At 46.5% G+C, this 25926-nt stretch overlaps 1 protein-coding gene across 1 annotated transcript in view; it reads right to left on the bottom strand.

The window, feature by feature from the left end:
- Positions 1–25285, bottom strand: part of LOC117185952 (protein prickle-like) — a 53951-nt gene extending 28666 nt beyond the window's left edge. The window contains exon 1 of the mRNA XM_033394617.1: positions 24245–25285. Within this exon, the coding sequence (XP_033250508.1) occupies positions 24245–25053 (809 nt within the window). The 5' untranslated portion in view covers positions 25054–25285. The remainder of the gene's footprint in view (positions 1–24244) is intronic.
- Between the last annotated feature and the right edge of the window lie 641 nt (positions 25286–25926).

The following is a 25926-nucleotide window of genomic DNA, read 5'->3' as shown; positions in this document are numbered from 1 at the left end:
AAACAGGTTCGCGGCTTTCTTGGGGTCTGTGGCTGGTACCGGAGATTCATCCAGAATTTCTCTGAGCTATCCTGTCCTATCACCGAGCTTCTTTCCAACAAAAAGAAATTTATTTGGACCCCGGAAGCACAAGTCGCAATGGACTCTTTAAAAACCGTGTTGCATTCTGCTCCAGTGCTCGAAAACCCAGACTTCGAACAGAAATTTTTCCTTCACTGTGATGCTAGTGATTTTGGTATAGGAGCCGTGCTCGTGCAATAGGTGGATCTGCAGGAAAAGCCAATAGCGTTTATGTCGAAAAAACTAAGTCGTGCGCAACGTAACTATAGCGTTACGGAGCGCGAGTGCTTGGCCGTAATTCTGGCCATCGAAAAGTTCCGCTGCTATCTGGAACTGCAGGAATTCGAAGTGGTTACTGATCATTCCAGTTTGTTGTGGCTAATGCGCCAGCAAAACGTGTCGGGGAGGTTAGCTCGATGGATTTTTAGATTGCAGCAATTTAAATTCTCGACATCGCACCGAAAAGGAAAAGATCACATTGTCCCCGATGCTCTTTCCCGATTACATGAACCTGAAGTATCCGCAGTAGTGATGAGTCCTGTGATAGATCTCGAATCCGATGCCTTTCAGGATGAGAGCTACCAACAGTTAAAAGAACAGTATCAGAAAAATTCCTCTCAACTGCACGATCTGAAGATTATCGACCAATTTCTGTACATTCGAACCGAACACGCAGATGAAAAGGCGGAGCAAGACAGTCGAACTTGGAAGTTATGGGTTCCCGAGCGATTGAAGACCGACGTTCTTAAGCAAGCTCATGACAATTCAGCGCATGCCGGCATGCAAAAGACCATAGAAAAAGTTCGAAGAAGTCTGTTTTGGCCCGGCTTAGCTAAAGATGTTCGAGAGTATATTCGTAGTTGTGAGGTGTGCAAAGCATGCAAAGCTCCTAATTATACTCTGCGGCCACCCATGGGAAACCACATACCAACTTGTCGACCATTTCAACGATTATACATAGATGTGCTTGGACCTTATCCACGCAGCAAAAATGGACATGTTGGTTTGCTAATTGTTTTAGATCACTTCAGTAAATACCATTGGCTACACCCCCTGAAGAAATTTACTTCCGTAGTAATCCAAGAACTTCTGCTAAAGCATATCTTTCATGCATATGGGGTGCCTGAAACTATTGTTAGCGACAATGGAAAACAATTCAAAGCTACAGAATTCAACGCATTCTTGACACAGCTGGGAATTAAACATATGTACACGGCACTATACTCTCCCCAAAGTAATGCGGCGGAACGAGTAAATCGTTCATTGTTAGCTGCCGTGCGAGCATATCTTCAGCAGGATCAGACATACTGGGATCAGCATCTCTCAAGTATATCTTGTTCGCTGCGATCGTCACTACATCAGTCCTTAGGTTGTTCACCATATCGAGCCCTGTTTGGCTTAGATATGCTCACTCATGGGACGGATTATAAGCTTCTGAAGGATTTAGACTTGCTGGAAGAACCCGTTGTCCCGGTAGCTAGGTCAGATAATTTAGCTCTAATTCGAAAAGATATACAGGGAAATATTAAGAAAGCGTATGAGCGCAACGTTGCTCAATACAATTTACGAGCCAAGCCTGTGTCGTTCCAAAAAGGTCTGTAAGTATTTCACCGAAATTTTTCCTTGAGCAAATTCACGCAAAATTTTAATGCCAAATTGGCTCCTAAATTTCTGAAATGTCGCGTGCGGAAAAAACTGGGTAATTGTTTCTACCTCCTGGAAAATCTGCAGGGCCGAGAAATAGGAACCTTTCATGCGAAAGACATTCGATCCTGATTCCCGCTAATATTCCGTCTAACGGTGGCATATTATCGGGTGGTGTAACGGTTGCGGTTGGACAATACCGATTCAAAATAGGTTATCGCTATGGTGCTCGGATATCGCATGCAATAACCTTGGGCCAATTATCGCTGCAGGGCATAGTATAGGTGGGGTGGGTGCAAGCAAGCTCGAGGTAGGGAACAGCTGAGCTGAGCAGCCGGTGGCTATCTCCGCGTCGGTAGCAAATATATAACTAAATCGACCACGTGTAAGCCCAAAAGAAAAGAAAAGTAACCCAAATAAGTGCCACAAAGACAAACCGAAAAGAAATAAAACGGAACGGGGAAAATCCCACACGGTGGGCGCGCCGCAAAAATCGGGCGAAAATTAATAACCGTGCGCCGAGAAAACTGGCAAGAAACTTCCCTGGCGAAAAGTGCATATTTGCCTCGCCTCGCCAGCAAGTGTTGTTCTTGTTGCTAGCCCGTGCGTCCCGCAGCTCTGCCAGGAGAACCCAACGCTCGTGTCTCCGTGGAAAAGTACGAAAAACCGGTATGTTAAAGTGCCCTGTAGGGAAAATTTAGATTTTTTTCTTAGCCCTCGTGGTTTTGGTTCTGTTTCGCCCATAGGGCCCTGGCCCCGAGCGGTAGCCACCCGGCTCTCCCAAAGTTCTGCCCCACCCACACTAAACTCCCACCCTTGACGGGAGTACTCTTCGGAGTCGACCTTGGTGTGGGGCCGAGATTTTTTTCCCTTTTGGAGTCGTTGAAGCATCCACCTGCCCGGCGACATAACCTCCACCGGCCATAACCCTTGCGCCATATCTAACGTACGCTCATAGAGGCCATACAGGGCATAGAGATCACCCCCCCCTATGCGCCGCTAACTCGCTGTCTGCGACGGCCTAGAAGACGCCGCCACGGATCCGGACCCAGATTTCGTAGCATAGTGTAGTTTTAATTGTAATTTTTTTTTGGTTCCTTCTGAGCACTTATATAACAATGTAACTTTCCTTACCTCTGCGTCACAGTCCTACCTCGATAGGCGGGAATGTGCAAGTTCCCAAAACGGAATTTATTTTTGCGGGTTGGAGACCGAAAAACTTAATCATAAAGTAACAGACTACAAAAAAAAAAAAAAAAACCTTTTTCATACCCCCCCTATTTACCAATCCCCCTCCGACCTGGGCACACATTAACATGGTTTCCACAGCTCCACAACGAAAGTCGCCTTTCAGCGAGGGACCACTGTATTAAAGCCGTAAGTGACCCAATTTCAATTTTCTCCTTTGCGCCTGTCTTCGTCAAAATCTAAAACGCATGCGCAGCGGCCCGCTGCTGCTGATAAGAGAGCGCAACGCTACACTAACCAACATAGAAAAAAAATCTCCTCAACCCAGAAAAAAAAAAAAAAAATTAATTTATAATGTTTAATTAAATTTCGTTTTGGCTCACCATTGCTGATCGCTGGTATGACCCCCGCTGTTTTTGAAATTTTTTTTGATTTTTATTTTTTTTCCTTTATACATGTCTAATTTACTTATTTCGAATATCCTATATTATATTCCTATCTTTTCTATTTATACTCCACCGTTTATATATACCTATATCTATAAATTTTTTTTCCTCCTATTAAGATTAAGTCTCCTATTTTTTTTCATTCCACTAATTTTTTTTCTTGAGTTGCCTGCTGATTGTAGTTCAATACTTGTGTTATTTTTGGAAGTGAAACTTGGTTTGCTAGTTTTTGATTGAAGCAACATGTCTATGATGAAGTACAACGAAATATATTGAATTTTATTAGCAATGAACATGGAGTAGACTTATAATTTCCTAGGGACAGGGTGACGTAATGGGGTAGGGTAAGAATTTTAGGGATTTCCAGAACCTTCGCACCACTAGAAATCATGAAAGGGTGGGTATAGAATCGTGTGAGTCGAGTTCCATCGCAAGACCTCACGCCCGCGAGAGTTTGGAACACGCCGAACAAGCCCCTAGCACTTTCGGGTACGCCCTATGATTGTGCCATTTAATGTCCGTTATGCTCGGAATAGGCATAGTGTTGTTTTCGGAGTTCGCTCCCGGTAGAGTCACGGGATTCTAACAATTTAAAGTTTATGTAGTAGGAGTCGAGACGCGGTCAAACGAACCCCCCCAAGTTACCGAATGAGCACGGAAGCAAAGAATCCCCACCGGCCGTGACCTCGACATCCCCTCCAATCCATCCCCTACTCACGTATAGAAATATATCGTGGAAATGTTACATATTGTAATTATTTGGATATTTTTTGTCCATAGCACCAATCAGCACTTTCGAATGAGCGGAATATTTGAAAAATGGTGGGTAGTGGTTGGAAGGTAGGTCTAACCATTTGGGAGGAACAGAACCACAAACACCTTAACACGAGGTTTGTACATAGAGAAGATGATAAGGGTACAAAACATTCCTGTTCAAACATGAACATATTATCGTCAATACAATGCCACTTTCGGCCACTTGCAGAATGTTTAAATGTAAATAGATTCTTGTACACATAAACTCATGTAACAACACCGATCTCTAAAGAAATAACATAAAGTAGACAAGTTATGACTGCACTGGTGTAAACAGAGATCTGTAACCCATTAATACGACAACAAAACACAAGTGGAGAAAACACTTAACAAATGCGGTCCTAAAATAAAACTAATGTAAGCATATACTCAAAAAGACACCCTCAGTAAAGTGTATCCTCTGCGTAGGTCTAACGATAATTATAGACTACCAAATTGTACCTCCTTTGTCAAATCACATATAAGGCTCTGATTTTAAGAATAAAATTTAGTTTGAATTTACAACTCAACTCGCAAATGTCTAGACTTTTCTTTTAAGGTCTTAACATTTTGGTCCTTCGAGACTCTCCGTTGTTTCCCCCCTGTGGTAAGAGCACGGAGTTAAACCAGCTTCCTTGAGACTGAACAAGTGTCTAGTTCACTGACAGCTAAAGGTAGCAAAATAAAAAACTTTGATTTCCCTCCTATAGGAAGGAACAGAGTATAAAATAAATTAATGAAACGAGAGTTTCAATTAATAATTTGGTAAAATACGAGCTAAACAGGCTGTATTTTTAATAGATAACTGGGTATATCTATTGTGATCGGAGAATAAAACAAAAAAATAAATAAATTAAATGAAAAGGAAGTTTCAATTAATAATTTGGAAAATACGAGCTGGACAGGCTGTATTTTAATAGATAACAAAATATGTATATCTATTGTAATTGAAAAATAAAAATTTTTCGCGACGGTGGCGTTTTTGAGGCCGGAACATCGAAAGAGAAAAAATAATTATCCAAAACATCGAAAGTGCTTAATGGCTAGAATTGAAAAAAAAAGTGGCAAATAACTGTGACTGTGAAAAAGAAATATATAAATGGATTTGTGTTTGCCCGCTGTGCCAGCAACAATAACTGCAGCGACAGGAAGATCAGCGACAGCGACTTAAGCAGAGGCAACACCAGCAGCAGCGACAGCGATATCAGCAGCAGCGACGTAAGCAGAGGCAACACCAGCAGCAGCAACAGCGGTTTCAGCAGCAGCGACTTCAGAGGCAGCAGTAACAACAACAGCAGAAGCAGAATTCATTTGCTAAGTCTCATATTTCAAATTGTTTTTAAGCCTAATTAAGTAAAAGTAAAAAAAATTATTTTTAAACTAAGATGTTGTCGGAACAAATAATTAAGCTATTAGAGGCTCAAGCAGCAATAGCAAGGGAGATTAAAAAGATTGAAGCTGGTCATTTGACCAGCGATGTAATCCAAAGTTTAGGAGACCTTAAAAACAAAGTTACAGGCAATAATTCTGCACTGTTAACATATGGAGTAGTCGATCAGTAAGAGACAGCAGTACGAAAAAATTATTAAAAATATAGAGGACATACATAAAAAGTATGTAGAGTCAAAAAATAATGAAACGTTAACGAAAGGGAAGGTAGAAAAAACAAACTTACAACCAGTGGAGACTGGAACTTTGAAGGAAAACATAGAGCCCAAAATTGACAATAGCATAGAAAAAGTATCTGAGGAAATCGACAGAATAGTGGAAAACCTAAGGACATATTTAGAGCAAACCATGCAGAGGTTTGATCAGGCTAAAATGGGAGAGTGTAGAATGAGAAAGGAAAAAATTGAGTTCCTCAGTAAAAAACTGAGCTCACAAATTGAGGAGTTTAATCATAGCTATGAAACAAACGAAAGCTTCAACGAGCAGATCGTCGAGTTGGACTTTGATATTCAAAGCATGTTGAGCAACCTAGAAGTTAGGATGCAAACCATAGCTGAAGAAAACAGCATGGATACTAAAGGGGCAACGGTAGAAAAAGAAGATATCGATTTGCCTGATCTTCCGAAAGTGGAAGTACCCACATTCTCGGGCGAAGAAAAAGAGTGGGACGGCTTTTCACAAATATTTTGTGAATTAATTCATAACAGAGATAGTCTGAGTACATCTCTAAAATTCAATTATTTGAAAATCGCGATAAAGGGTGAGGCACGGAGTATGCTAGCTCACCTTTTAACTGGGCCGCTGGAGAATTATAATGCCGCTTGGGAATTGCTGACCAAGCGGTATGAAAATAAGCGAAAAATTTTTTCGGATCAGCTGAATCGTTTACTAGACTTACCAATGCTAGATCACGATTCAGCGAAACATATTAAATGGTTTTCTGATTCTATAAACGAGTCAATACATTTAATTAAATTAAAGTCACACTTAACAGAAGAAGTTGATGTGATTTTCGCGCACATTGTGTTGAAAAAATTCAACAAAGATACCTTACAATTATATGAAAGTCATATAAAAAGGACAAAAGAGATCCAAGCATTGCCAGATGTGATGGAATTTTTAGAACAACGGTACACTTCTCTTTACACGTCGCAGGATAAAGAGTGGAAACCGTTGAAAAAAGTAGTGCAATATGGTAAAATAAAAGAAAATTGTCCGTTATGTAAAATAATGATGCTAAAAAGCATGTAAAGGAAGTTACCCGGGAGTTTAATAAGGTTGGGTTTAACTTAAGAAAGTGGATAACAAATATCCCAGAAATTATAGAAGGCATTAGAGATGACCAAGAAAATAAAGTATTAACCATTGAGGAGAATGAATCCGTCAAAACATTAGGACTACAATGGGAACCGGTTAAAGACGAGTTTAGGTTCAGTTTACACTATGAACCAATTAAGAAAAATAACAAAAGAATAGTATTATTTACCTTAGCCAAGATATATGACCTCTTAGGCTGGTTGTCTCCAGTGACACTTGTCGGAAAATTGTTTATTCAAAAACATTGGCTAGCAGACAAAAATTGGGATGAAGAATTATTAGAACAGGATACTCGGGAATGGAATTCGTTTAAAAATAGTTTAACAGAGTTAGAGAGCATTGGCTAAATTCTCAGCACAATAAGTCGATGCAAGTTAATGGGTTTGCCGATGCATCCGAAAAGGCTTATGCTGCCGTAGTGTATGCCAAGGTACAATTATAATAGCCAGTAAAAGCAAAGTTAATCCAAAGAAGAATCGGAAAACTATTCCAAAATTAGAACTTTGTGCAGTACATCTTCTGGCAAAATTAATTCAACGGGTGAAAGTAGCGGTTGGAAGTAATGTAGAGTGTTATGCCTGGAGTGATTCTACTATTACTCTAGCCTGGATAAAGAATGGAGACAATAAAGACAAGTTTATCAGGCGTCGAACTGACGAAGTAAGAAAGATTAAGGAAATTAAATGGGGACACGTTAGAACTGAAGACAATCCAGCAGATGTAGCATCAAGGGGCATTAGTGCAGATAAGCTAAAAGATTTTAAGATTTGGTGGAAAGGGCCTCAATGGTTGGCGAAATCTAAGGAACATTGGCCAAAAGAGGAAATTGAAGAAAAATTAGTTGTGAGCACAACAATAGTAATAGAAAAAAAATAACATTTTTTGTAAATTATTACAAAACGAGGGGGAACGTTGTGAGTTGCTGCGGACACCGCAACTCTACAGTTATACCCGATACTAAGTCAGTATGGCTCTCCTCCGGCAGACGCAGCTAATGTTAAACGACACGACAAAGAGTGCGTGCGAGAGAGACAGAAAATCAGTCTGAGCGTGACGTCGGGCGCTGCGAAGCCAGTGCAAATTGATTTGTTCCTTTTGGCTATAAAAATTATCTGATCTGGTCCAGATTCAGCAATCTGATAGATATGGTCATTATCTATGATTCTGCGTTTTTAGTTTTCTCAAATGTGCAATATTGTGGATGCGGAAGGGGGTGGGGCGAAATTCTGAGATATACGTTTTATAGTGAGATCTAACAGAAGTGCGGATACCAAATTTGGTTACTCTAGCCTTAATAGTCTCTGAGATTTGTGGATGCCCCAGTTTTTCGTCCTTTGCGGGTGCGGAAGGGGGTGTGGCGAAATTTGGACACGAAACGGTCAAGGTCCGATATCACAGGAGTGTGGATACCAAATTTGGTTGCTCTGGCTCTTATAGGTTCTGAGATCCTTGAACTCATATTTTGCAATTGGCAAAACCGACCATGAAACCTGTGTGTTAGAGAGAGACAGAGCGAGAAAGAATGAAATTGTTTTCTTGATTCTGGCTATAATAATTATACGATCTGGTTGAGATCTTACATTCTAAAACATATAGTCATCTTCTACGATTCTGCGTTTTTGGTTTTATCGTATCTTTAAAAATGTGGATGCCACAGATTTTCGTCCTTTGTGGGGGCGGAAGTGGGCGGGGCGAAGTTTTGAAATATTTTTGTAGCAGTGACATATCACAGAAGTCTGGATCCAAAACATCGTTGCTCTAGCTCTTATAGTCTTTGAGCACTAGGCGCTAAAGGGGACGGACAGACGGACGGACGGACAGACGGACAGACGGACAGACAGACAGGGCTTAATCGACTCGGCTATTGATGCTGATCAAGAATATATATACTTTATGGGGTCGGAAACGATTCCTTCTGGACGTTACACACATCCACTTTTACCACAAATCTAATATACCCCAATACTCATTTTGAGTATGGGGTATAAATATTCGTGTATGCATAAACTAGAAAGAGTCATTGCATATGTATTGAGGTTTATTCAAATCAAAACCAAAAAGAAAGAATTTCCTTCATTTTTGACAGTGATGGAGATTAAGAGCGCCAAAGTATTAATAGTAAAACAACAACAACCTATCCAATTCGGTTCCGAAATAGCTAGCCTAATTAATAAAAAGGAAATAAAAACAAAAAATAAACTATTAAGCTTAAATCCGTTCTTAGATAAAGACGGATTGTTACGAGTTGGAGGTAGATTGCAAAACTCCAACGCGGAATTTGAGGTTAAACATCCCTTGATTTTAGATAAGTGTCACTTGACGGCTTTAATTATCAAGAATGCACATAAAGAAACATTGCACGGTGGAATTAATCTGATGCGAAACTATATCCAGCGAAAGTTTTGGATATTCGGGCTAAGAAATTGCTTAAAGAAAAAACTTAAAGAGTGTGTCACCTGTGCTAGGTATCGACAGAATACTGCAGAACAAATTATGGGAAATCTGCCGAAACACAGAGCTACAATGTCGCACCCGTTTACAAATACAGGGGTAGACTTCGCCGGGCCTTACCATATCCGATGCTCTAAAAACCGGGGGCAGAAATCCTATAAGGGATATATTGCCGTATTCGTATGCATGGCGACAAAAGCTATTCATTTGGAAGTAGTCAGCGATCTTACATCAGATGCATTTCTAGCTGCATTTCTAACTTTGTGGGAGCTTCGCGCAAATTAGACGAGGAATACCAAAAAGCCCTCAAAGACAACATAAAAGTGGTTCGAATATTAGAAAGAGAACAGATCGAGTGGCATTTTATTCCCCCGGCAGGACCTCACTTCGGAGGTATTTGGGAAGCTGGGGTAAAATCAGTGAAATATCACTTAAAAAGGGTAATTGTGGACAATAATTTAACCTATGAGGAAATGGCAACTCTATTATGTCAAATTGAAGCGGTACTAAATTCACGCCCTTTGTATACAGCTACAAATGATATTGACGATCTGGATGTATTAACACCAGGTCATTTTATAATTGGAAGGCCCATATTTGGCCCGATGGAGACAATTTCAGAGGAAAAAATCGGGAATCTGGATAGATGGAGATTAATTCAGAAAATGAAAAGAGAATTTTGGATTAAATGGAAAGAAGATTATTTGCACACACTGCAACAAAGAAATAAATGGAAAAATAGGAATGCAGAATATTAAAACAGGACAGATTGTATTAATAAAAGATGAAACCTGTCACCCAGCTAGATGGCCCTTGGGAAAAATAGATGAAATACATAAAGGTAGGGACGATAGAGTCAGAGTAGTAACTATAAAACATCAAGACGGGTTCCATTAGCTGGAATTGAGTCAGAAGAGCAAGACTCAGGAATGACTCCAAAAGAGACCAGAAGACCTCGAATGTCCAAGCTAGGACTGATGGCAGCATTGTTAATGCTTGTGTTATGTTGCCAAGTTTCAAATGCAAGCATTGCTGCTAGAGGAACGGCGAAGTGGTCAATTGAAAAAATGAACAGTTCCACTTCGATATATTTGGACCCGATGGGGGATGTTGAAATAGTCGCCTCATCCTGGGATTTAATTGTTTATTATAACATGGACCCGTATTTCCAAATGGTAAAAAAGGGGAAAGAATTGATTGGAAAAATGAGAGTTGTGTGTGGTAAGCTTTATACTTTTGATGATCAATGCAATAATGTCTTAGATAATACGGAAAGACAAATTGCAGACCTGGAGGAAAATAATAAACTTTTCATGACTCAGGATAATAAAAGAAAGAAGCGAGCACCATTTGAGTTTATGGGCTCACTTTATCATATATTATTTGGGATAATGGACGCCGAAGATAGGGAAGCGTTGGAAGGAAATATGAAAAATTGATTAGAAAACCAACATAACCTAGATGATTTAATTAAAAAACAAACATCGGTGGTACAATCAACGGTAAATATTCTCAAAAGAACTACCGAGGAAATAAATTTTAACTTTAGAAGTATGAGCACTAGAGTAGAAAACATAACGGAAGCATTAAAGGAAAGTTTCTATGTGTACAAAGAATCCATAAATTTCTTTATGGTAACAAAGCAACTAAGCTCCTTGATTGAAGAGTGCGATAAAATTCAATCAGCAGTTATTAATCTACTGATAGATATTAATCATGGTAGACTAAATCCAAACATTTTAAAAGCTATACAATTAAAGGGAGAAATAGCAAAAATAAAAGATAACTTATTAGAAACATTGGTGCTTCCAGGAAAAAGAACAGGAACAGAAGTGAAGGAAATTTACAGCCTATTAACAGCGAAAGGAATTTTTGTTGATAACAAATCATTCCGAACGTGAAGATTCCCCTGTTTGGTAGACACGCATCCCATTTGTTTAGGATAATTCCAATGCCAGTTGAGCATGAACAAGAATTAGTCAAGGTAGATTTGAGCTCCAGGTATTTAGTATATAATTTCGAAATTGATTCCTATCATTCGATGACTGAAGCTACCTTGAACAAATGCCAAAAATGGCAAACGAATGGAAGAGTATGCGAAGGTAATTGGCCAATGATAATGCTTGTGAGATAGCTCCTTTCAAACCAAAGGGTAATTCAAATTGCGTTTATAGGAAGATAGCAGAGACAAGGTCATTTTGGGTCGAATTAGAAAGACAGGGTAGTTGGATCTTCAAAGTTCCAGTAAACACTAATGCTAGAATTCAATGTAGTAACTCAAATCAAGAACTAATAGATCTTCCGCAACAAGGAATTTTAACAATAATACATGGTTGTACTGTGCGAACCGATGATAAAATACTAGTTCCTCATCACAGTATTCAAACAGAAAGCTACGAGCCAATTTCATCCTTTTATATAAGTAATATAAGAAAAATACCAAAAATTGTTTGGAATCCATTAACAGTACCATTAATTAACCATACAGAAGAAATGGATAAGTTAAGAAACGAAATAAAATGGTTAAAGGAAGGTCATCATGACTTAAAAGGACTTAAGTTCCATCATGTATCTGGACATGCGGCCTTGATTATCGGAATCATAATAATGATAATATTAATAATCTATGCCATAAGAAGAATTAAAGTAGCACGAAAACTGCAAACGATAGCACTTCCCTACCCACTGTAATTGACTGTAAATGATTATCTGTACTTGTAATTATAGCTATAAAGAAAATGTACACAAAAAGGTTCACAAGAATCCAAATACAAACAATGCCACTTTCGGCCCTTTGCAGAATGTTCAAACATGAACATATTATCGTCAATACAATGCCACTTTCGGCCCCTTGCAGAATGTTTAAATATAAATAGATTATTGTACACATAAACTCATGTAACAAAACCGATCTCTAAAGAAATAACATAAAGTAGACAAGTTATGACTGCACTGGTGTAAACAGAGATCTGTAACCCATTAATATGACAACAAAACACAAGTGGAGAAAACACTTAACAAATGCGGTCCTAAAATAAAACTAATGTAAGCATGTACTCAAAAAGACACCCTCAGTAAAGTGTATCCTCTGCGTAGGTCTAACGATAATTATAGACTACCAAATTGTACCTCCTACCTCATTGTCAAATCACATATAAGGCTCTGATTTTAAGAATAAAATTTAGTTTGAATTTACAACTCAACTCGCAAATGTCTAGACTTTTCTTTTAAGGTCTTAACAATTCCTGATTTGCTTTTCAGAAGATAATCGAATGGCACATCATAAATTACGAATAAGTGCCGCCAAATAATCTTGCCACATTGCCAGATGACAATCGTATCAAACAGCTCTCCTCTCACAGGAGCCTCTTTCAGGGTATTCGGAACTTCGGGCTGCCTGGCTGGTCAGCCGTTCGTTTCTTGTGATTGGGCCAATGTTTGACAAAAAGCTAAAACGGTAAAGTGCACTCTAGCACTAACTGTTCTCTGCGGCTCGTTGACAATTGGCAGCCTGGCAGCATGGCAGCAAGGCAGCATGGCGAAAATAATTAGCTGCTAATTGCATTTTATGAGATGCCCTGACACTTAAATGATGCGGCAGGTTGCAGGCTGCAGCGAAAAGGTCTCTGCATTGTGAGGATGGACTGGAGAGGCGAATGATATTGCTGATTTGTCATTTAACCGCCGGATGGCGATGAGAGAGCCGACTAGAAGGTGCCCCACTCGCCATGCCCCATGCTCAATGCCAGACTCCAGCTGGGACAAAACCTCCACCGCGTCGCTCCGTCTAATCCCCGTTCCAACAATGATAATGCGTGAAGCGTCAACTACTTGCTGCCTCCGATATGGCCGTTCCGCTTATCACTCTCGGAGGATCGCACTCAGCCACCTGCCCCTGCCTGCCGGCTGCCTGGCTGCTCTGCGCTGGTAGCGAGCTCCAGGAACCAGCTTGTGGCAAGTTCAAGAGCTAACGAAGCAGGAATGCAAAGAGTGTTAATGCAGGCTGCTGCTGCCACGGCTGCCGCATCCAGTGGCATGCAGGCAGTTTAAATGCAAAAAGTGAAGCTGTCAATAAAAATTACGCGACTGCCTCCACGCTGCCGCATGCCGCATGCCCCTTCCCTGAGTATTAATTTATTGCCTTGCGTGTCTGTGTAAGTGCGTTAAATGTTTAATTAATTAGATCTAGTGGTGGTAGGGGGAGGCAGATCAGAGAGCGGTCTCTATATTCTCCACTGAGGAATTTCCTGTTGTCTGTCTCGATCTCCGATCTGTCACTCAAGTGTCAACTTTTGGCCAAATAAATCCCAAAAATCCACAACAATCCCTTTAGAAAAACGCACTTGTTTCTTGTATTGATGTATAGTGTATAAGAAACTCCGATCTGAGCTGAGCTGATCTGAACGAATCGCTTTGATGTGGGCGCAGACAAGTCGTAGAGTGAGCTCCAAACTGATTTCAATTTCAATTTCTCTCTCTGCCCTCCGTACACTTTGACAGCAGATTAAGACGCTTGAAAGGAATGCCTCAAAGCAGCAGAAAAGCAACGAAAAAAGGGATCGCCTTGTACGCCGAAACATTGGATGCCCTTCAATGTTGGAATATTCCTCTGGCAGCCAAACGATATGTCGAAACCGCACTACCTTCTTCTAGGGTATAGAATTCACAAAACCCTATTAATATGCGAGGTAGTTGTGTTGGCCATAAATGCGCATAAGCATGGTCTAAGCACGCCTGCCTCTCTGCCTCTCTGCCCCCAAGTGCCCCTCCTCCGCGTGGGGTTCCAGGCAATTAGCATGGCGAACATGTTAAGAGGGAGAGGAGCCTCTTAATGGCCTTGCTTTATTTTCACATTACCGTGGAAGCAAAAAACAGTAAAGCCAAAACCTGAAACAGAAACAGAAAAACTTAAAATAACAAAAACGATAACAAAATCATATTTTATCGCCATGCATAAATAAATCACAAAGCCAGTGTTGTTGCTGTGGCTGTGGCTGCCTCGTACTTCTCTGGCGCCGTCTGCCAAGTGGCAAGCGGCAAAAATTGGCCAATTGTCTGGGCCGTCAAGTCATGCAAGTTGCCGCCATCGTCACCAGCTCCATCTCCATCAGCATCGCCAGACTTTGGCTGTGACTCTGGCTCTGGCTGCACTTTGTTTTTGTAATTAAGTTGCATCTGCAACAGAGCCGATTCACAGTGCCACGGCTCTGCCACGCCTACAAGACATGTGGGCAATTGTCATGCGGCAGTGAAGGCGAGGCTGTTGCATTTTGTGGCCAAGTGCTCCTAATGGCTTTGTTAATTAAAACCAAAATCAATATGAATGTGCCGCAAGACCTCTTCTGTGGCGATCTCCCTCTGCCCCTCGGGGGCCCCATCGTTCCTGGGAAGCACACATATTTCCCAAGCCTCCAAACTCACCCTAAGTATTTCCCTGATCCGCGCTGACCATTCAATTTGAGTATCCCCGAGAACAGTCCGAAAATATAAATATTTTTAAAAATACCTGCGGAAATTCTTCCTCACTCCTGCCCGTCGAGACATCAATTTTTGTCATTTCGAGGTCCGAACAAGTCGTAAATGTCTCACCGTGGCGCCGCGAAGACTGGTCCTGGGACTGCAACTGGGAGACTTAGTCGGAGTTGGAATCGGAGTCGGAGTCGGGTTCGGGCTCGGGTCCGGGAGGATCTCGGTTAAGCTCTCAAGATTTATACGGCATTCGATGGCAGTTAAGATTGAATTGAATGCTTAGACACGAGCTGAACACAAGTTAATTGCCAGAGTTGGATGTGAATGCGAATGTGAGCCAACCAGAAGCCATTCGGAGTGACAGGGGAAACAGGGGGATGGGGCCGGAGATGGGGAAGTGGCTGTGACTGTGACTGCGGCTGGGGCTGGGGCGAAAGAAATTATTGCAGTGCAATTTTTTAATAACTTCATTAAGCGATCCCGAACGCTGTCGAAACCAGATTCCCGATGCCGAATCTCGGGTTTTGCATAGAACTGGTACATACAATGTCGAATGGAAATGGGGGACTCTTCTCTCTCCATCGATTGCTTCGGGGCGAGTATTGCGTGTGGCTACCGGATTGCGGGGAGGTGGAACAGGAAGGGAACTCGGACTCTGAGTCGGAGTCGGAGTCATGTCAGGGCCCATCAAAACGGCGTCTGTTATTATCAATAATTATGCTTTGATTGCCTTCGCCCCGGCCCGCATCGGTGGCAATGCCAGTCGGCATTGCAGCTCCAGGTCGGCTTCCAAGTGTGGGGCTGCTCTCTAATTTGCAGTTGCCAAAATTCATCATCATCATCAGTGGCATCATGACTATCGTGGCTATCAGCATCATAATCATCATGAAAAACTAATTGAGTTGTGGCTCCATATCTCTATCTTTTTTCTGTCTCAGTCTGCTGCCAGTTCGTTGCCTAAGTCTTTTGTTTTAGGACCCGAACCATGCATACTAAATAAAAGCCCTTAAATGTCCGCAGAAATATATGCCAATATTGTGTTCCCCCGCCCACCTATGCAAAAAATAGAAGGTGTAACGAACCTAAAAGGTTTCGATACAATCCGTCCCCCGACTTATAATGAGAGCGTCGCACCACACCCCGCAACCAACGCCCCCCTCCGCAAGCAACCACCGATCAACACGCGCCAACTCCATAACGATGACCAAAGACATCAGGTCACGCAAACTTTCCCCACTCCAGGTCAAGCCATCGTCCGGGTTCATCGACGGAGGAAAGTCGACGCCGTGAAAATCTGCGACAATCACCAAGAACGGCAAAGTGCACCCCGACGCGGAAGTGCATTTGTCAAACCCGCCGACCCAGTAATACGGGCCTATAAAAAGACGGCGACAAGAACCAAAGAGCAACTTACGCAGAGACCCGGTCCGGAGTACAGACGCGGTACTCGGAACTCACAAGAAGACATCGGCGACCAATTAAAATAAGTTCATTTAAACTGCTAAGTATTACAATATCACGAATTATCAAAGTAAAAACACCCGATTGCGTAAGTTCACCCCAATTAGTCGAGGCACCGACGCCACCCCACCCCGAGTCTACGCACCCGTTTCGTATACACGACGAGCGACGCCCATTCTAGCCCCGATCCACCTCTCTACGATAGGCCGCCCCCTGACGACGCCCTTAAGGTTCCATCCAATTTCTACAAATTTCTTGTGGATTGACCCCTGGACGGGACTGAGCTTACCTCAGCCTGAAATAGGTCCATTACAAGTGGCGCCCGAGCAGGGACCCAAGGGAACGTCAGCGAGGGTTTGTGGAATAAAACCCCACGGCCACTAGAGAATAACACAAGAAAACGACCCGAAGAAAACCCCGACCTCGCACAATACCAACGGCAAGAGTTGCGCAACGAGCAGACGAAAGCGCGACACAGCGACAGAGAAACGCGAACAGTGCCGTCACCCCGAGAAGAAATTCGAAGCGTCAGCCGCGAAGCTCGACACAGTGCCCTAGTGAAGGAAAAGCGCAAGCCCAGCGAAACATCCAACTCGAGTAACAATCGAAGCGATGGAATCCCATACAGAGGAACAGCCCAGTGGGTATTACCCTGGAGAATTTGTCGCAAACCCAGGGGTGAGTACCAGCTGGATACACAAACGCCGCCGAGAGGAGCTGGAGTCCTTCGCGGAGGAATTCGGATTCAGCCGCGAGGGTAACGTGGAAGATTTGCGGAGAAATTTCGCCGAACTAGTCGCCGGGCCCCTCGAACACGATGCCTGGGTCAGGTTGGCAGAGCTCGAGCGGCAGAACGCCAGATCGCCAGGACGAGCCAGATCGCCCCAGCCCGACATCTCATCACTAACAGAGAAGCGGAAGACGTACCCCAAACTCAGCCTAAAAGTTCCAGGAGTCATGGAGGGCAAAGACAGCACCTCACCGACATCGATAACCGTCGAAGATCTACCGAAGCCCCCGCCCCCGGAGCCAAGGCCTTCGCCCATGAGAAGAATCTCGCCAACAGCAGGAGGAAAGGGCCCCACAGACGGTCATTACTACAGTTACGCCGCACAGATGGCGGAACGGATCCTTTTTCCTGCCTCCCCGGTACTTAGAGAAATTGGTAGACCAGATCAGGGACCGCAAACAAGCGGTGGGCGAACCGTTCAAGGACTTCGTCATCGAGCTCCGGTTGCTCATGCACCACGACGGGTACGACGAAGCCAAGGAACTTAGCCGGATCTAGGACAACACCCTCCCGGCGTACCAGCTGTACGTGCGAAGGCACGAACTGAGAAGTCTGACGCAATTAACAATGTTGGCCACAGAGTTCGAGAGTATCCAGATACGAAACGTACCAGCGACCCTCATCCCCCCTCGACAACCACCCAGGTACACGCGGCCAACGGCACAACAAAACGAAACCCGCACCAAGCCGGCGCTCCAGCACAGGAAACGGCACATAGAATGATCACCACCCCCATCGCCAACCCACACGCAGCTTGTCGACGCTGCGGAGAAGCTGGACATGTTTCTCGCGACTGCACCAACCCATCGATCCTATTCTGTTGGGAGTGGGCTGTTGCAGCCGGGACCCGGCGGGAAACGACTCGCGTCCCCAGCTGACACGGGAACAGCCGGGCACGACGCTTCCTCAGACAACCAACTAAGAAACCCGCTACAAGTGCACGACGGCCGGATAATGGCGAGAGTGACCATCGGAGGACGGCGCACGGAAGCCACGGTCGACACCGGGGCATCCCGAAGCTTCATCAACGCCAACCTCGCCCGCAAGCTCGGCAGCGATAACGACCTGCGAGCCGCATGCGTCCCGATACGCCTAACTCTGATCTTGCTAGCGCGCGTCAAACTAGACGAACAAGAGCTACAGATGCCACTCTTGGTACTACCCAATATGGTAGAGCAAGCCATCATAGGGATGGATTTCCTGTGCGCCATTGAAACCACAATACAATGTGGCGCCACACGCCTCCATCTCCAAGGCTTCCAACGCCCCATCCGAAACACGCCGATTATCAGCCAAGTACACGCCCCCGGACCCACGAACTCGAGACCTCCGCCGCCAATGAATTCCCCGCCACGACACGAGACAAGAGCACAAGGAACAAGGAACACAGAACCCACGGCCACGACGAAGCACACTAGCCCCAGGCCCACTCCGAGAAAACCAAAACTAAGCAAAGCCACGAAGAAAGCGAGCCGGTCTCCCGAGGGCACCGACGTGGTTCCATTAACGAAGGGAAAAGAACCCAGGACGCCCCTGCAGAAGACAACCCGGCCCCAGCAACGACAGCCGCCACGCAGCAGCCAGGCGCTCGAGGTACCACCTCCGACCGCCCCCCTGGCCCACGAACGCGTCGACACCGCCCTCGACGCGAAAACGACCCCTACGACACCGACCGACCCGCTACTCCCGCGTCCTCTCAGGCAGGAACCGGGAAAGGCGATCACTGCCACACGAGGCACCCATCGGAACCCCGACGCACCTGGAGCCGACGCACCATCGATCGTCCCCGACATCATGGAACGCCTCCCGGGCAACACCTCGTACGGCGCCGACATGCGGCCCAGCACCACGCCTGGAGCCATGTCGGTGAACTTCACCGCCCAAACTAGCCGTTGGTCAAACGCTACGATCGCCATCGGGACCCGCACGTTCGTACATCACGCTGAGTACGACGTCGCGCAAGCACCCCCCAGGACACACACGAGCCCCCTACTCATGATCGAGGCACCCGCCATCCTCGCCAGCATAAGCGAATACACTCGCGAAGTCGAACCACCAAGCGCATTCGACACAACAATCCTCCCCGAGAACCCCGACCACACTTGCGACCAAGGAATCGAAGACCCACCCGAGGACGATTCGGAACGAATCTCCGACCCATGGCCTCCCGACATCGCGCCGAAAATACGGAAATTCCTAGACGAGGAACTGCCAACACTCGCGGGCCTCCGAGGGACGACGGGCCTGACGGAACACACCGTCGTCATGAGGGACAACCGACCCATAAAACAGCGGTACTACCCGAAAAATCCAGCCATGCGGCGGATCATCGATGAACAGGTCGACCAACTGATAGCTGAGGACCTAATCGAACCATCCCGGAGCCCCCACAGCGCGTCAATCGTCCTGGTCCGCAAAAAGGACGGGAGATGGCGCATGTGTGTAGATTATCGGCAGCTAAACGAGCGTTCCATCCCGGACGCGTACCCGCTACCCAGGATCAACTACATACTAGCGCGACTCCGAAATGCCCGCTTCATCACGACCCTGGACCTGAAAAACGGGTATTGGCAGATACCAATGGCCCGCGACAGCCGGGAAGCCACGGCATTCACGATACCCGGCCGAGGATTATACCAATGGAAAGCCTTTCGGGTTACACTCCGCGGGAGCCACGTTTCAACGGACCCTCGACGCCGTTATCGGCGCAGACATGGAACCGTTCGCGTTCGCATATCCAGACGACATCGTCATCGTCGGGAAAAGCTTCAAGGAACACCTGAACAACGTGAAAGAAGTTTTCGCACGACTGCGGAACGCAAACCTACGGGTCAACACGGACAAGTGTGCCTTCTTCCAACGCCGGATCAAATACCTGGGCCACATGATCAGCGAAGAAGGTATCCACACGGACCCCGACAAAATCGCAGCCGTAAAGGATCTGAGGCCGCCGACCAACCTGAAGGACAATGCGTAGGCGAAGCCGGGTGGTACCGCAGATTTGTCCCAAACTTTGCCACCGTAGTCCAACCAATGTCACTGCTGCTGAAGAAAGGGAAAGCATGGACATGGGGCCAAGAAAAACAAGACGCCTTCGACGAGCTGAAAACACTGCTCACCACCGCACCGGTACTCGCCTGCCCAGACTTTAACGTCAAATTTTCCCTGCAGACGGACGCAAGCAACCTTGGAGTGGGCGCGGTCCTCACCCAAGAGATCGAAGGGAAAGAGCGGGTCATTGCATACGTCAGTAGACGCCTCAACAAGGCAGAAGAAAACTACTCGGCCACCGACAAGGAATGCCTCGCCGTCATCTGGGCGATCCGAAAACTGCGATGCTATCTCGAAGGCTACCGATTCGACGTCATAACCGATCATTTCGCACTAAAGTGACTGAATACCCTCGAGAGCCCTTACGGTAGAGTAGCAAGATGGGCGCTCGAACTACAGCAATACCAATACGACGTGCACTATCGGGCCGGCAACCAGAACGTAGTCGCAGACGCACTGTCAAGACAACCACTGGAGACCCTATCCCGCATCGAGGAAGACGACACAGCATGCACGTGGCTTAAACAAAGGATCCAACAAGTCCAAGACGAACCCCAGAAGTACCCAGACTACACGTACGAAAATGGGCAGCTATACCGCTATCTAGGATACGGAGCCGACGACGACGACCACATACCGTGGAAACTATGCGTGCCCAAAAACGGCCGGTCGACAGTACTCCGCGAATGCCATGACGAACCAACGGCAGGACACCTGGGCGTCCGGAAAACCATCCTGAGGACAACACAACGTCCCATCCTGAGGACGTGCGACGGTACGTGCAGGGCTGCGTAAGCTGTCAGAAGTTCAAAACCACGCAGCGCAAGGCCGTGGGCAGGATGCTCACACGTAGAGCCGAAGAACCCTTCGCCACCCTGTGTGCCGACTTCGTCGGACCATTACCACGGTCCAAGCACGGGAACACCATCTTACTGGTATTCTTCGACACTTTCTCCAAGTGGGTCGAACTGGTACCCGTCAAGAAAGCGACAACGGCGAACCTCGAACGAGCCTTCAGAGAACGAATACTGAGCAGCTTCGGCGTGCCGAAACTATTCGTCTGCGACAACGGGACCGAGTTCACCAGCCGATCGTTCAGAACATTCATGCGAAGCGCAGGCGTGGAGCTGCAACACACAGCCCCGTATTGCCCCCAAGAAAACCCGACGGAGAGAGCCAATCGGACTGTGAAAACGATGATCGCCCAGTTCGTCGACGACCACCAGAATACATGGGACGAGCTCCTACCCGAGATGACATTGGCGATCAACTCCAGCGTCTCCGAGACGACCGGATTCTGCCCCGCCTTCCTCCTGCAAGGAAGAGAGCCCCGACTCCAGGGAGTACGCCAGAGACGGCCACCAGCAAAGCGACGAGGCTGAAAGAAGTATTCGCCATCGTCCGAAACAACATCCAGAGAGCCAGTCAAGACATTACAACCTCCGCCGGCGACTATGGCGCCCCGCCGTCGGGTCGTTGGTACTACTACGCCAACACCACCTCTCAAACGCCGCCGAGGGCTTTGCGGCAAAGCTAGCCCCGAAGTTCGACGGCCCCTATCGGGTCAAGAGTTTTCCATCGCCAAACATCGCCAAATTACAACACTGCGAAAGCCGGAAACACAAAACCGCGTCCGAAGAACCCACTGACCTACTCGAGAATGCTGACATCGACGAGGAAAGCAACGTGACATTAACCGGCACCGCTGAGTCAGCAAAACCCGGGACACCCGGCAGAAAGACAGCAGCGGCAAAAAGCGAGCCCGATGGCATAATACCGCCGAGAATACAAGCGGAGCGAACAGCGCGAGAAGTAACGTAACGCTCACGACCGCGCGCCCCACAAATCCGCCGACGAAGCAAAGAGAACGCGGAAACCCCAACGCAGACCACAGAAGGAACCGCAAGAGCCCGGCCCACGAGTCCTCGTAACTCTCGTCGGGGAAGAAAGGGGAGGGTGTAACGAACCTAAAAGGGTTCGATACAATCCGTCCCCCGACTTATAATGAGCGTATCGCACCACACCCACACCATCAACACGCGCCAACTCCATAACGCTGACCAAAGACATCAGGTCACGCGGACTTTCCCCACTCCAGGCCAAGCCATCGGCCAAGTGCAGTCTTCCGGGTTCATCAACTGCGGAAAGATGACACCGCGAAAGTCTGCGACGGTCACCAAGAACGGCGAAGTGCACCCCGACGCGGAAGTGCACTTTCAAACCCGCGGACCCAGCAATACGGGCCTAAAAAAAGACGACGACGAGAACCAAGAAGCAGCTTACGCAGAAACCCGGCTCAGAGTACGGATGTGGTACCAAAAACTTACGCAGAAACCCGGCTCAGAGCAGACGTTTTACCCGGAACTCACAAGAAAGCATCGGCGACCAATTAAAATATGTTCATTTAAACTGCTAAGGATTACAATAAAGTGTCGAATTATCAAAGTAAAAACCCCCGATTGCGTAAGTTCACCCCAATTAGTCGAGGCAGCGACGCCACCCCACCCCGAGTCTACGCACCCGTTTCGTATACACGACAAGCGACGCCCATTCTAGCCCCGATCCACCTCTCTATGATAGGCCGCCCCCTGACGCCGCCCTTAAGGTTCCATCCCATTTCTACAAATTTCTTGTGGATTGACCCCTGGACGGGACTGAGCTTACCTCAGCCTGAAATAGGTCCATCACAAAGGAGGAAATGTCATGGCCGGGAAAACAATCGCCGGCCATATTTCATAAGCTGCGTGCCTGCCATCCACAAAACACAATAACTTAGGCATACTCTCGCTGGGGCCCCCGATATTTGCATGGCATTATGAAAGATCAAGATCATGACATGAAAGCGGAGCCAGAGCAGAGTGCAGCAGTGCAGGAGCGATGCAACAACCTATGCTGCAACCAGTGGACAGACACGGACGGAGAGAGAGGCAGAGGCAGAGCTGGACGGACGGACAAAGGCCTCTGGTAAATCACACTTTGGCAGTTGTCGTTTGTTTACCGCCGCAACGGCCGAAGAGGCAAAGCGGCGTATGCGTAACCTGAGTATGCCCCGGTAAGAGGAGAGTCATCGGCATCCCCCCGACTCCTACTCCGACTCCGATGTGAGTGATGCGTATAGGCAAGAGAGTGGAGTGGGGCAGCCGCGGCAGAAGAGTGCAACGCAGCGCAACGAAACCAGACATCCAGGCTGCGGCACACTGGTGCAAGATGTGATCACAAATGGTAGGTAGAGTGGGAAAGATTTCTTTGCTAAATGCAAATTAAAAGAGCAGGAGGAGCCGTACTACAGGGTTCTGGTTATGCGCAGGCAGTGGGATTTATTAGGGGTAATTTTGTTGATAGTGTGAACGGCCCCAAAGAAGTTATTATTGTGGCTACGTGGGAGAGCTGCCACAGAATTGTATCTCTACCAGGGTTCGGTGGTGGGTGGCAAGATTCAGATAAAACATAGGAACTCCTGGATGGAACAGCTATATTCATTTATAGACCAAGGAAATGGTATTTAGCATTCGAGTTGGTCTGGAAATTGGTTTTCTGATGTCCCCAAAAGTTCTTTTATCTTCGGTTTTGGGGTAACGATTAAGAAAAGAGAGATAGATACTCTTATTCTTGCTGAAGATCCATATAATCCCTAGCTATCTCAAAGCCGATTTGGCCGTAGCTGCGACCACTGTTTAGGCAGGTTTCAATTTCAGGCTGCCAAGACAAGAACAAGTTCCCCCAACTTTGGCTGTCGCTGGCCGTCGGCTGTCGGTTGTTGCGTGTATCTTGCGGTCTGGCTGGGATTGGGCTGCGAAGAACACGCAATGTGTGTTCATTGACTTCAGCTTTAGCATCACCGTCTCACATCGACTGCGGCTCCATCTCCAGCTCCAGCTTCAGTTTCTGTTGGCTGCCAACTTGCGCAACAAGTTGCTGCCGGCTCGGGATCTCTTGCCGCAGGCAGCAGGCAGGTAATCAATCATTATGCGACCGACTGGGGCAGAGGCAACAAAACTTATGCATTTAAATTGTCAGCAGCAGCAGCAGCAGAAATGCTAAATGCGAATTGCAAAGGGAGGATAGGTAGCAGCCAAATTGCATCTGACAAATGAACTGAGATGCCAGGCGGAAAGTTACTCACCCATTTGACTCCTGCTGCGACGAGCCGACGCCGACTCCTGTGGCCACATCCGCTGCTGCTGCGGCTGCGGCTGCGGCAGTGGCGCTCGTGCTCGTGTCCAGCTCATTGAAAGTGAAACTGATATCGTGGGGATCCTTAAACGGCTTCATGCTGCGCGGTAAACTCCGATGCCGCAGGCTCAGATTCAGGAACTGTAGGTCGCCGGCGGTCAGAGGTTGCAGCACCGCTGTTTGGGTAATCCGAGCCGGCAGTGGGGGCACAGGACGTGGCTGCTTCTGCTTGGGCAGCAGGGCGGGCTTGGGTGGCTCGGGGGGCTCCTCTTCCTGCTCGATGATCTCCAGGACCTGGGCCGTGGCCTCCGTCGTCTCCAGCTGCAGCTCGTAGAACTTGGCTATATTCTCGGTGGCCTCCATAGGACTGTACTGCTTGCCCCTGACCAGATCGCCCAGGTGATCGGCGTCGATCCCGAAGAGGAAGGGATCATCGAGCACGGTCACCCTGGCATTCCGCTTGGTCAGCTCGCTGGACGGCTCGCTCTGCGGTTTCGCTGCCTTCGCAGGCTTCTCCGGCCTGCTCTCTCCCTTTACGTGGGCTCTCAGAGAGCGCAGCAGCTTTTTGCTGCGTCGCGGCGAGGAGGAGAGTGGAAAGAGTGGGCGACCTGCTGTCGCTGTCGGTGTCGCTCCTCCTTTGGCCACTCTTGACCCTCCTGCTACTCCACCTCCTGGATGGCTGCTATCTCCCAGATCAATGCCATCGTCCACATCTTCTCCGGCATCTAATTGCGCCGCGATAAAATCGCCATCGCCCATCGCGACCGTGTCGTACTCCTGTCCCTCTCCCTCTCCCGCTCCACGGGCCGCATTGTCGTTCTCCTGATTGGCTCCGGCCAGGCGCTGGGCGCTGACAGGCTGCTCATGTTGCTTATTATTATTGTTCTTGGGTCGTAATTATTTTTTAGTTCGCGTTGTCTTTCCTTGTTAGCAATGACACTATCCTTCTTTATCCTGTTTTTTCCTCGTTTTGGTTTTTAGATTTATTTAGTCTTTTATTTTAGTTTAGTTTTTTCCTAAAAGAATTGTTTCATGTGGCATTTAATTAGTCGGGAAAGCTCCTTTTTTTTGTGGTACTTTTCCATTATCCAGCAGCATTTCAAACGATACGGAATTTTCATTTTGAGGAAAACTCTACTTTCACAGAAAGAAACACAAAGCCAAAGCCAAATCTCTTTGACCGATGGCCCATAATTTACGCTCGAAACGAGATGGAAATCAGTGAAACAGAATCAAGGCCTGGCCAACACTTTCGCCGTGAAATAATCATCGAAAATTTCTGTGGACCCTGAAAATTGGCAGTTGCGTTGCGGCCTTAATAACGATGGGGGATTGGGATCTAAGGCAAATAGCAAAGTGTACACGTTTACCAGTAGTAATCGTAATGGCCAGGCCAGGCCAGGATGATGATGATGCCGGCCAGTCAGCCATCAGCCATCACCCATCAGCCATCAGCTATCAGCCGATTAGTCACGCCTCTAATAGAGACACAAGGCACGTAGAGGAGAGCACCGGAGGATGGTAGAAAATGTGGAAAACATCTTGGCTAAGTGCGAGGCCAATGCAACTGCAATGCAGTTTTCCATGGCGGCGATGACCTTGTCAGATTATAATAACTAATATAATCTTCAT

This window comes from Drosophila miranda (genome assembly GCF_003369915.1).
Source record: "Drosophila miranda strain MSH22 chromosome Y unlocalized genomic scaffold, D.miranda_PacBio2.1 Contig_Y1_pilon, whole genome shotgun sequence".
Lineage (NCBI taxonomy): Eukaryota > Metazoa > Arthropoda > Insecta > Diptera > Drosophilidae > Drosophila > Drosophila miranda.
This window is presented reverse-complemented; position numbering and strand designations above follow the sequence as displayed.